Source organism: Ictidomys tridecemlineatus, chromosome 5, assembly GCF_052094955.1.
Source record: "Ictidomys tridecemlineatus isolate mIctTri1 chromosome 5, mIctTri1.hap1, whole genome shotgun sequence".
Classification (NCBI taxonomy): Eukaryota; Metazoa; Chordata; class Mammalia; order Rodentia; family Sciuridae; genus Ictidomys; species Ictidomys tridecemlineatus.
The window spans coordinates 7510506-7523077 of record NC_135481.1 but is presented as its reverse complement, the minus strand read 5'-3'; the positions used below and the strand labels follow the sequence as shown (position 1 = coordinate 7523077).

Sequence of the window (12572 nt, the reverse complement as noted above, 5' to 3'; positions counted from 1 at the left end):
CAACTCCTCTTTTAGGAACTGAGGTTTATATAAGTTATAGACCTGTCCTAAGGGGCTTGCAGGTTCCATTGGTCTCCTTGGAGGCTGGGTTCTAAGTCACCCTACATTGAAACCTCTGTTCCTCCCTCAGTATTTTGCTAACAGTCTCAGGCTGCCCAGGAAGGAAAAAGCAGAGAAGAGGGACTAACTCCCATAGTGAATCAGATTGGATCACATGATGTTGGACCAAAGGCTGTTGCAAGACCTAAAGGGCAGCCAGGCATGGTGGCACATCCCTGTAATCCCAGCAGCTTGGGAGGCTGAGGCAGGAGGATCATGAGTTCAAAGCCAGCCTCAGCAAAAGCGAGGTACTAAGCAACTCAGTGAGACCCTGTCTCTAAATAAAATACAAAACAGGACTGGGGATGTAATTCAGTGGCTGAGTGCCCCTGAGTTCAATCTTTGGCACCAAAAACAAAACAAAACAAAACAAAACAAACCCTTAAAGGGCAAAGGGCAGGTAGAAGAGGGGTTACTGAATGTGCTTCAGTATTAGAGCAAGATCCTGGGCATGGATGTACATGATATTTCAGAAGTGGGTTTGTAAGACAAGCCAGAAGAATTTAATGTTGCATTGATTTAACTGCTGCATCTAAGTTAGCTTTGATTTCTGAAGCAGCCAGGACAAAGACAAAAAGTTCACACTGTCTCCCTGAGGGACAGCCACGAGAATCCCTCTATGTACCAGTGACACTAGAAACTTCTGGCTTCAATTGAGACAGAGAGCCAAGTAGAAGTGAGTACAAGAGCTTTCAGCTGAGCGGGTGTTGGATTTGGGGGTCTAAGGTGATTTGCCTCTGTCTTAGCAATGGACAGTCTGGATGCAGACTGTGAGGGTTGGCTAGAGCTCAAGAAGTGCCTTCCTCCCCTCCCTGGGTAGGTATCTTTTAGAGATGAAGTGCACACAGTGGGAATCATGGGAATGAGGGAAGCAGTGAATCCCTGTGACAACTGGAGGGACCCTGTGGTCCAGCATGGATGATACTGGAAAGAGCCACAGAGACCTCTGTTTCCATCCCACTCCCCCAAACTGTGGTGCAACGTTGAATAGACCTTTCTCTTCTCTGGGCCTCGGGTTCCCCATCTGCAAATCTTGGTTTGGCCTCTTGTCTTTAATACAAGGTGTTCTGGGGGCACTTTGGGCAGGGCCTGTGGCAAGAAACGAGCTGCTGTGTGGTACAGATGAAATGTAGACGGTCTCATGCAAACTGGAAAGCCATGTCACCTGAGAGTCTCCACAGGGTCACAGTAAGAAACAATTTAATTTTTCTAAAAAGCTAAGATTTTTTTTAAAAAAGTAATTTTACAGTGGAGCAGTGGAGAAACATGACCGACTCTGCCTTGGCCAAGTGATCAAGGTCAACATTGACAGTGACAAATCACATTGACAGATATGTCCTTGATGTGATGTGATGAGAATGGCATTTTAACCTCTATGGTCTTCCTTCCCCAAACCCAAAACCTACGTTATCATGAGAAAAAATCTCACACGAACCCCAGTGAGATGTTCTGCAAGAATACTCTTGAGTGCACCTCAAAACCATTAAGATCTTCAAAAACAAAGAAAAAACTGAGAAACCGGCAAGAGGAGCCCAAGGAAGTGTGACAACTAAATGCAGTATGGGATTTAGAGAGGTTGGGAACTGTTCTGTTACAGAAGCTCTGGGAACTCTGGCAGGGAGAGAGAGAACAAGTTTGTGACAAAGGTGACTAACATGTCAGGGGATGGGAACAGGCTGAGTGGGCAGCAGGCAGGAGACCGGAAACACCACTGAGACAACCCAGCAGGCGGGCTGGGAGGGAGAGCTGCTCTGGGCTGCTGATCGAGCTGCCCGGTCTGATCTGGGCAGTGTTTTCACGGAGCACTGAGAGGTGACTTGGGTAAATTGCCCCTCAGCAAGGTGGGCTGCGGGGGACAGTGTTCAGGACACTCGGATCTTTCCTGGCTGTCAGAGCCCTGGATGAGCTCAGTGCTCCTGGGCAAGTCATCACTCTTCGGATTTTTAATTTCTAAAACAGTGAGTGGGACAGCCAGGGCTTGGGTGGGTGTGGCGGGCCATTTGTGTTACTGTCACTATTTAAAATATCACAATCATCCTTCAAGGATTTTATCACTATCCCCATTTATCACATTAGCAAAACCAAGGTCTGAAGCCGTTTCCAGAATCACAAGATCAGTAAGTGGCAGGGCTGGTTTTGAACTTGGGTCTGTCCCTAAAGTCCATTTTTTAAAAAATAATTTTTTTATAGTTGTAGACGGACAGAATGCCTTTATTTTATTTATTTTATTTTTATGTGGTACTGAGGATTGAACCCAGTGCCTCACCCATGCTATGCAAGCGCTCTGCCACTGAGCTACAGCCCTGACCCCTGAAGTCCATTTTTAACTATTCCATGGGCTGCTCTCCAAGAGCAGATCCCCACGTTCCACGGGCAATTTGTTCATCTCTTTAAGGGTACTTGTTGCCCCGTCAAGTCCCAAATCTGGTCTCAAAATACTGCTGAAAAGTCAGGGTCTCCCCATCCTTCCCCCTGGGGAGTGGGCACTGGAGCTTTGGAGAGTGGCCATCCTGGTTTCTCTGCAGAAGCGGGACAGCCCTGCTCACCCAGGCCTCCCCATGTCCCCCCTGGGATTCCAACCCGTCTGGCCCCTTTAGCTGTCTTAACTGAGATGACAGCCTTCGGGTGTTTTTTAAATTAAAATGGCTTATTTCTGTTCATCTCTTTTCCAGATGTCACTACCTAGAGGGAATCTGTCTTTATTTATTGGCTCTTTCCTGTGCAGAAGCCAAGGGAGCCTCCCTCTGGCTAAGACCCCCCGGGAAGGAGGCCACATGTGGGGAGCGATTTGAACTACAGAAACCTGGGGTCCCCAGGGGGCTCAGGACGGGGGTCACGGTGGAAACTGTGGGAGGTGAGTTTGCCATTAGGATTTTCCTCTGGGCACGTGGCACATGGCACATGTGCTGTGGATGTGAGGCGTATGGCAGGTTGGCGTGTTCTCTGCTGAGTGCTATAAATTTACCAGCGGCGGATGCAGCCCTGGGCCGGGGTCTTTCCCCTTGCCGTCTGCAGCAGTGGATAGCACTCATCTGCCTATTACACAGTGGACTGAGAGCTACCTGATCACTTTCTAGTTGGTTTCATGTTGACACCCAGAATCGTCCTTTACCCCCATGGCCTATACTTCCCTTTGCCCAAACCCAGTCCTTCTCTCACTTGGCTGGTTGCAATGGCCTCTCAACCTTGTCTTCCTGTCCCCCTTCTATCCTTTCCTGCCCATCCCCAGCTGCAGCCAGAAAATTCCACCAAAAACTCAAATTGGAGAAGACAGCTCTCACCCCTGCTTCCATCCCTCTGGGATTCCTCTTCCCTGAGATGAAGCCCAAATGCCCTGGTCAGCCCAGAGCCCTTCCCAGGCCCACCCCAAGCCCTCTGGCTGCCCCTGCTTGCTCACACTGAGAACAGCCTCGTGCTCCCACCACAACACCCACGTCTGGGCTCGCACAGGCCCTTCCACTTGGCTCCCTTCCCAGGTGACCCTGCTCAAGGTCAGCTCTTCTGCAAACCCTTCCCCATCCTGGCCTACAGAGCCCCAGACACTTCCCCAAAGAAGCATGAAGGGCACCGTACTGCTGCTGTTGGTACATGGGCTGCCAAACTCCCTGAGTCACCGAGTCCCATGAGGTCAGGGACCATGACCTGGCCGGCAGGAGGCACTGCTGAGAGAATGAATGAAGCCACTGTGTGGGGGCTGCGATGTTCCTTCTCAGTCTAGGACCCCCTAGAGATTTCCCTGCTCCCAGGGTCCCTTGGACAATGTGCTCCTGTGGGTGGAGTCCCGGATGGCCCCTCTTGTCACTCAGAGGCACCTTATACTAAAATGAAAGGTTTTGTGTCCCCAAAGTAGATAAAAAGATTTGGTTTGTGACAGACATTCCAGGGGGATGATTTTGAAGATGCTACATGTGTGTGCCTGTGGGGACTTTTCCCGGGGTCACATTCCACAGACTTCCCACCCCCATCCGCTATGAGAGGTTGGGGAGGAGGACCAAGAGAATCACTGAATCTGCATTTAACCAGCCCCATCTCAAACAGAGCCGGGCTGGGCTGGGCTGGGGCACACATGTGAGCTAGCCAGGCCTACCCTGAGGGGCACCCAGTGCAGGGGACACGCTGCCCCTGTGTGCATGCCCACTCATGGTGGCGAGCACCCACCATATGAGAGCCACACTGGGAGCTGCCGGGCTAAGTGAGGACCCACTCTGCAGCCTTACTGCAGATCCCAGCTGGTACCCACCCCCTGAGCACCCCAATCCCCCTCCTCTGAATTCCTGTAGAAGGGGCTGTCTTCCCCTCACATGAAAGATACCCCTTCACTTTACAGATGAGGGCAGAGGTGGCATCATGTGGCTAAGTCCCCGTGAGAGGGAGCTGTGGAGCTGCACCTTGTGCAGGTACTAGATTCTGGGGCAGTGCCCCACCTGGCCCGGGTGCCTGTTCCCCTTGGCTCCACTGGGCACGTCCTTGGTACACAGTGGTACCCAGCCACCCTTCACACACAGATTAGTGTCCGCCTGAGGGACTGTTCCTCTGAGAATACTCTATGAATTGAGTTGGTAACTTGGCAGATCAGGTTGGGGAGCTGAAGGGTCACCATGGTGTAATGACAAGGACCCTGGCATGGGAGTCAGAGCTGAGTCCAGGCCTGGTTGGGCTGAACACCAGTGACCATGGGGATGTGTTTTCCTTCCTGGGCCTTAGGTTCCCCATGAGCCCAGCCATGGGCCCCTGAGTTCCGACATGGGCTTAGGCACAGCAGTGTCCCCAGCAAGGCCTAGACATAAAAACAGAACTGAGAGTGGCAGTGCATTACCCCTTGCTCCTGACAGATCTGCGTCAGTCTCTCCAGCTGCTCGTCTTGGGTGACCTTGGCCTTCTCATACTGCTGGATGACCATCTCCATCTCCACCTTCACTGGCAGGACGTATGCTGGAAGAAAGAGACAGCCCGTGAAGAACTGGGTAGGGGCAGGGCTCAAGCTGGGGAGGAGTCGGCCCTCCATTTGGCCAGCATCAGCTCTGAGGCCCTGGCTCAGTTCCCTGAAGATGGGAGGGGGGGACATCTAGGTACCCCAGAAAGTACAACCTGAACTTCTGGTGTCCAAGAGATCCGTGTTCCTCCTTTCCCATGGTGATAAAACCCTTCATTTTTGGAGGTGTGCACAGCTGCTGGAATAATGAGTAATCCCCAGCCTGTGCAGCTACCAGTGGCCAAGACACATTCTGGACAATGGGGTGTCACTGGAGGAGGCATGCTGTGGCATCCAGAAGCCTTCCTTAAAAGGCAGCTGGGGTTGGTGGGGTGCAGTGGTGTTGGAACCCTCGTACATTGCTGTGGGTGTGACCACTTTGGAAAACAGTTTGGCAGTTCTCCAAAATATTAAGCAGAGAGTGGCCATCAGACCCAGCAATTCTATGCCTACATACCTAAGAGAAGTGGAAACATACAGCCACACAAACACTTGGACATGAGCCTTCCTGACAGCATCATTCATAATAGCCCTAAAGTGGCAACAATCCAAATGTTCATCAAGGGATGAAGGGATAGACACAATGTGTCCTGTCTCTACAAGGAGACACTCTGGGAGGAATGATGTACTGTTAAATGTGACAACACAGATGAGCCTTGAAAACAGTATGGTAAGCAAAAGCCACCAGACATAAAAGACTACATATCATATATCTGAAATGCCCAGAGTAGGCAACTTCACAGAGATGGACAGATGCATGTCCAGGGCTGAAGGGGCATGGAGGCGACTGCTCAAGAGTATCAGGCTTCTTTGTGGAGAAAGGAAAATGCTCTAACCTTAGGTTTTGGTGTTAGTTGCAAAACTATTAGTATACTAAAAATCGTTCAGCTGCTTACTTTAAATGGGTAGATTTTATGGTATGAGAATTACATCTCAATTTAGTTGTTTAAAAAGAAAAGATAGCTCTTGTACCCTGGCTCAAGATGGCAGACAAGGACACGTGTCCTGTGATGTTGTGTCTGGGATCCCAGAGCGGAAGAGTACCTGGACCCCAAAATTGTGAGTTATGGGTGTAGTGACTGAAGGAGAAATAGCAGTCCCTTCTCCACTATGTAGAGGACAACAAGAATGGACTATGATTGGTTCTGACTGGAGTCCAACAAGGAAGGGGACCTTGTGGTTTGGAAATTGCTGGTACACCCATGACTCTTCAAATAGAAGTGTGACATCGAGTATGGGATTCCTATCACACATTCCACTACTGCTCTAGAAATTGTACTCCCTGCTGGATGGAAAGACAGTAAAGGTGTACAGGGGTGGAGAAATACACCTCAACAATCACTTCAGAGCTTCACGGGCTGGGAAGGCATCCAAGTTTGGACTGCCACATCTCGTGGCTGGCAGTAGAAACCCCTGGTCTGATTCAGAAAGGCATGATCTCACACGGGGCACTGCAGCCAGTGAAAGATCACAGTGCTGAGGGCTACAAATGGGCTACCTTCCTGTTTCTCCACCATATCACTCTTTATATGCATCTAACTCTCCCCACCCCTCCCCTCTTCTTTTTCTGTGTGTGACACTGAGCATTGAATTCAAGGGTGCTCTATTCCTGAGCTATACCCCCAGCCCTTTTTATTTTTTATTTTGAGACAGAGTCGGGCTAAGTTTCCAGGGCTGGTCTTGACCTTGTAATCCTCCTGCCTCCGCCTCCTGAGTTGCTGGGATTTCAAGTCTGCGTCATCCACGTTAGTTCTTACTAATAGCTGCAGCAAGCATTGCTGGGGGGAAATAGTACCGGGTTGCTATGCTAGGCTGCACAGGAAGGGGAATGGCCCGGGCCTTGGAAAACCAACTGGCAATTTAAATCACCTTCCCAGGTGGAGCAAGGTGAGGTCCTGGAGGCGGGTAATGTGGGTAATGAGGACATAGTGTTTTTGGTTTCTGGAGACAACCCATCAACCAAAGCTGCTTTCTCAGATAGATAAACACATAGCAGTCGGCCTTCCTTTTACTTATCTTCTTTCTCCTTTCTCCTGCCTACTGGCTATAATGAGGATGTGATGTCCAACATTGGAACAGTCATCTTAGACCATGAGGTGACTTTGAAAAGTAGGCCATGTGCAGCAGAGTGACAAAATAGGAGCCTGGGGTCTTGACTGCAGAGAAAGAGTGCCATGTCAATACCTGTCGGTAGTGATGGCAGACTTCCATGTGAGAGAAATAAGCTTCTGCTTTGTTTATGTCATTGTTATTCTGGGCCCTTTATAGATAATCCTACTCATAACTCATACACACAGAAGACCCGGAGGAGAAAGCTAGATTCTGAGCATGAGGCCCCATGCTAGAAGCAGCCCCTGCATCCCTCCTTGGAAGTTCTCTGAGTTTAGCAGCCGTGGGCTCCTTGGAAGTCTCAGGATTAACTTAACCTGACCTCTGCCTGACCTTTACACCCTTCTCACCCTTCTCAGAACCCAGCCCTTCCTGATTCTTCGGAAACTTTGCTCAGATGTGTTTGGTCTTGCCACTGCATTCTAGAACTCTGCAGGTCCACACTTTGCAAGACCCCATTCTACCCACGGCGTCCCCAACTCCAGATGTTCTCTGGATATTTGAGGCATCATGCAAAGAAGAAAATCAGGACTTTTCTGATTGCTTCTAGACTTAAGAATACCACGTGTCCCTGAGACCTTTCTCCAGGTCCAGAAGCTGCCCTGAACGATCACCTCCCAGCTCCTGATGAAGCCAGTTTACTCCAGGGTGAGAGTCGCAAATTAACACCCATTGCATTCACCAGTGAGTCTCCATTGTGAGGCTCCCAGTGCCTGAGGTGTCAGGGAAAAAGGGGAACAGCTGGGAAGGGTGTTCACAGTGGGGCTGTCAAAATCCATTAGTATGAGGGTGTGCAGCTGTTCACAGCTTGCAGAAGGAGCCAGAAGGCGCCGTTCCTGCACTGAAGGGAGCGGATGTTCTCATGGATGGAGCCAAGAGCACAGCCCTGAGCAGATGGGGTGAAGTGAACCACCAGAAGAGCACCGGAGGGTGTCACAGGTCCTGGGCTCCACTTGTAGCTCTGAGCCTGATTCACCGTGTGACCCCATTCCCTCTGGCCTCCATTTCCCCATCTGTCAAATGAGGGGAAGGGACCAGATGATCTCCAGAGCCTTCCCTGCCTTCCGAAGCTGGACCACGGCTCATTGGAGTTTGATGAAGATTCTGTGTTGGAGATGAGCTGACAGTGAGGAAACCAGGATCGATGTGTGTTCACAGGGTGGGATGGAGGGTGGGGAAAGGGAGAGGCTGCCCTCCTGGGGAGGGGAAACCCTGAAGGCTATCCCTGCTTGCCTTCAAGTGCTGGGCAAATGCTGTTGGCCAATCTCATAGCCACAGTTCCTATCATTAGCAGTCAAAATTCAGGGCTGGAAAACACCTTGACATCTATCCCAGTGGTTCTAAACTGTGCCCCAACTGCTCCTTAGAGGTGCCTTGGGGACAAGGAGAGGGCATGGAGGTGGGCTCTGGGCTGTCTTCTCTGATTCAACCAAAGCAGCTCCACTTTACACACCAGTGACTTTGGCACTGAAAAAGATAAAATTTGGGAATCACTGTGACAGGATTTCCATGTCACTCCAGGAGGGGACCTTGCTGGGAGAGTCAGACAGCACCTCTGTGGTTGGCTCTGTACCTAATGTGGTTGACAGAAGGTGGACCTCCTTGTCATGACGTCTGCAACCAAGGAGCACCCTCTGAAATCCAGAGACCTGGGTCTTCCCTCCTCCCTGAGATGATGTCAGCCCCCCTTCCTGTGTCTTTGTCCTCTGTGTCCCCATCCCAACACCCCACACCATTTTTCGGGGTTGAGGTTTCTAGTCCCCTCCCCACCAAGGCTTCTCTCCTCTGGGTTGTCACCAATTCTAGAATATTAGAGCTGCCCAGATTTGGGCACAGCTCTCTAGGGACGAGTGGCTGAGTGGGAAGGGCAGCCTCTGCCTTGACAGGAGCAAAGGCAGCGCCAAAACCGGAGCAGATCAGACTCTTTCTGGGAATGAAAACCCAGAGATAGGAAGATGCTGAAATGAGTGAAGCACCGGCCCTAACCCAGCCTGAGCCAGCCGTTCCCATGGGGATGTTTTCTGCTTGTTGGCAGGTGGACAGGCTCTCGGGGCACCCACCTTGTCACTGAGAGACACAGACCCGGCAGGGGCAAGCCTCGACTTAATGACCTGGACAGACTCACCACTGACTCTGTGGGCCATGGGGTGTGGGGGCAGCAGCAGCTGTGCGTCAAAACACCTGGGTTATAAAAAGTTGCTCTTCCCAGCATGGCAGGCCCTGCTGGAAGCTCTTATGAGAGGGGCTGGCCATGCGGGCACACATACATGGTTGGGTCAGAATGAACGAGTGCCCTCTCAAGGGGTGTTTGGAAACTCAGGTGTGCACATGCGACACCTGAGCAGTGTGTGAGTGGATCCCAAATACACAATGCTGCATGGCAGGGGCAGGCTTGGCTCTCTCCCTGCTGACATGCCCCCCAACAAGGATGGGGACACCCCTGCCCCCCAGGGCTCTCTCCTCTTTCAGTTGATTGATCTGGTTTCTGTCAGTCTCACTGGCCCCTCTCAGGCCACTCACCGTCAATGACCCTCTTCACACGCCAGATCCGGAGCATGATGATGAGGCTGATGGCATCCCAGGGGCTCCTGGGCCCATTGGCCACGGTAGACGCCACCATCGGGGCCAAGGACAGGATGATCACAGCCCCGTCAAACACCTGCAAAAGGAAGCATATTTCAGTGCTTTGGGCCATGCCACGTGTCCAGGACCAGAGAGCAGCCTGGCAGGCAGTTGGTGCTGGTCATCTTCTCCAGGGGGCCTGAGCCTGTCAGAAGGTCAACGGTCTCCAGCTGCCTCTCCTGACCCTTCTCAGTCCTAAGGAACCTCCTCACTGAGCTGCTCCCGGGCATTTGGTCCTCCAAGTGACTGCAGCCCATCTCCAGCTCTTGGTTCAGGTGGCCTTGGTCAGTCTTTTTCCCTTCTCAGGATGGGGCCTGCATTCTGTGCTCTGGACCCTGGGCAGAAGCTGAACTGAATCCCTGGCAAGGTGGGGGCTGATGTAGGTGTGGGGGGCTCTTCTTTCTGCATGGGTAGCTGGAGTCCAGGGCCCACATGTCATCTCTAACAGGTTCAGAGTTCCTAACCCCATGGAGAATGGGGGCAGGGCTAAGAAAGGAGGGGGCCCAGCTGGCACCACTGGGCCCTGACCCTCCCTTGCCTGCCCCAGCCTGGCCCTGGCCAGAGCTGTTTACAGGCTGGCTCTTCAAGTCAGCTTCCTGCACTGGGCCTGAGGCGAGGAAGGAGAGGGCAGCAGACCCTGGATACCCTGCATTGGCCTGAGTGCACAAAACTGCCTGCGACAGCCAGGGTTCTCTGCACCTCATCTCTACCCTGCCCCCCACCTAGCCCCTTTTACCTGAAGCAGAGCAGAAACCTAGGTGAGAGGGACTTTTAGTTTCCCTGTGCAGCTCCTGACCACTGTGTCATTTTGGAATGGAATTATTTGTTTTAAAACGCATTTCAAAAAATTTTCAAGTTGATTCAAAAATAATTTTGTTGTTGTTATTGTGCTAGGGATGGATCCCACCCCCTCAAGCATCCTGAGAAGATGCTCTACCACCAAGCTACACCCCCAGCCCAAGAATAAATTTTAAATGCTTGTAGAACTTCAAGGAGAATGTTTTAGAATGTTCTTTTGCTTGAAACCATCTCGGCTCACTCCTTCCCAGCCTCCACCTCCTCCTCACCCCATCCCATGTGCACAGCTGAGGAGACTCTTGTAGTCAAGGGCAGAGAGGAGGTGAGCCTTTTGATGGTTCCCACACTACAATGAGTGGGACAGTGACACTTTCCAGCAGCCAGGATGTCTGGATTGGGGGTTGGGGAAGCCACTGATCTTTACCTCTATTTTGTTTTCGATGTAATCCCAGATCCCCAGGACCACGATCCGTAGAACAGTCTGAGGAGACGAAGTGAGAAAAATGGTTATTGTTCTGCAATGCCTCCCTGCAGCAGAGAAGATTCCAGAGCTCAGAACCCAGAGCAGCGTTTCTGCATTCAGCGATATGCCTTCCCCACTCCCATGCCCTCCCCATCCCCAATGCAAGTGGAGTGCCCACCTCCAGTTCTCATGGTGGCCCCTCTGCTCACAGGCTTGGCCCCTCCCACACATATTCGTGCCACTCCTGGCCACCATTCATGTCAGCCCTCACTCAAAACCCTTCAGAGCTCACAGTATACAGAACATACTCCGATTCCCTCAGAATGAATCACAGGACCATGTCTCGCTCCCTCTCCAACGTCATCTCCTGCCACTCCCATTATAACACAAAATTCCTTACAAATCTTTGATCATGGAAACTCTCTTTCTTATTGCCTTGTTTTTGCATGTGGTAGAGGCTGAGGGTTGACTCCCCCCATATCTTGCCCATCTTAGGATGATTGCAGGTGAGGCTCAGCTGCCCAGCTAACAACTACATTTCCCAGCTGTCCTTGCATCAGGAGTGGGCATGTGATTAGATTCTGACCAATAGCCATTGAGCAGAAGCACTGTGCATAGCTTCTGGATTGTGCCCTTCAATAGACCAGGCTCTGCTTTTCTTCCTCTTTCCTTCTTCCCAAAGACTAGAATATGAGCATCTGGGTGTGGTGGGGAGCCATCTTCAACCAGGCCCCCAGCCACCACCAGCCTTAATTGCCTACCCCGAAAATTGGCCTTCCATGAAAGATATGAACCTTGCCTTGTTGAAGCCCATGCTTTTGGTTTTCTTGTTAGAGCATCTTGGTCTGTGTCCTCTCCCCCCTTGTCCTTCTAGCCTCAAGTCACTTCTGTGAAGCTCTTTCCCATCCTCCTGGCTCCCTGGGTATCTCTTTCCTGTGGCTTTGTACACCATGCTCCCATAGCTCTGTGTCATGTCTTGTCATCACCCACCCCATCCCTTAGTGAAGGCTTGAGAGACCATGTGACCTCTCCCTCCCGTTCCTCCTCCCTGGCACGGTGCAGCCCTGCGTGGTGTGCATTGTGAGTGAACCAGTGCACGCCTGAGTGGATTCTTCCTAATATCACTGCCTTTGGGAGTGGTTTTTCCACCACAGGGCACCTTCCCCCAGAGAAGGTTCTTAAAAGCTATCTTAGTGCATTTGTTGCAGGCTCTCCCTTGAGTCATGATGACTTTAATTCACACTGGATGGTGTCCTCCTTCCATGTGCCTTGGCACCAGGCCAGCCATCTGAACCCAGGGAAGCTGTGTGAGTCCACGGGTCACCAGCTTCCTATGCTGAAAAAAGACTTGGCTGGTAAAATCTGCTTTTCCCCTTAAGGGACTATCTTGGTTTCCATGAAGGGATGAGAAGGGGGACCCTGGTGGCAGCCAGTTATGTCACCTTCTTTGAATGTAGAAGGGAACATGTGGCAGCCTGATAGCCATTCCTCTATACTTGCCAGTATCTG

At 51.4% G+C, this 12572-nt stretch overlaps 1 protein-coding gene across 10 annotated transcripts in view; it reads right to left on the bottom strand.

Moving 5' to 3' along the window:
- Tmem266 (transmembrane protein 266) overlaps positions 1-12572 on the bottom strand; it is a 109229-nt gene that overhangs the window by 20885 nt on the left and 75772 nt on the right. For all 10 annotated transcript variants that reach the window (XM_078049177.1, XM_078049176.1, XM_040274645.2 and 7 more), the window contains 3 exons: positions 11025-11081; positions 9701-9839; positions 4916-5031 (listed from right to left, as the gene is read on the bottom strand). In XM_078049177.1, the coding sequence (XP_077905303.1) occupies positions 4916-5031; positions 9701-9839; positions 11025-11081 (312 nt within the window). The remainder of the gene's footprint in view (positions 1-4915; positions 5032-9700; positions 9840-11024; positions 11082-12572) is intronic.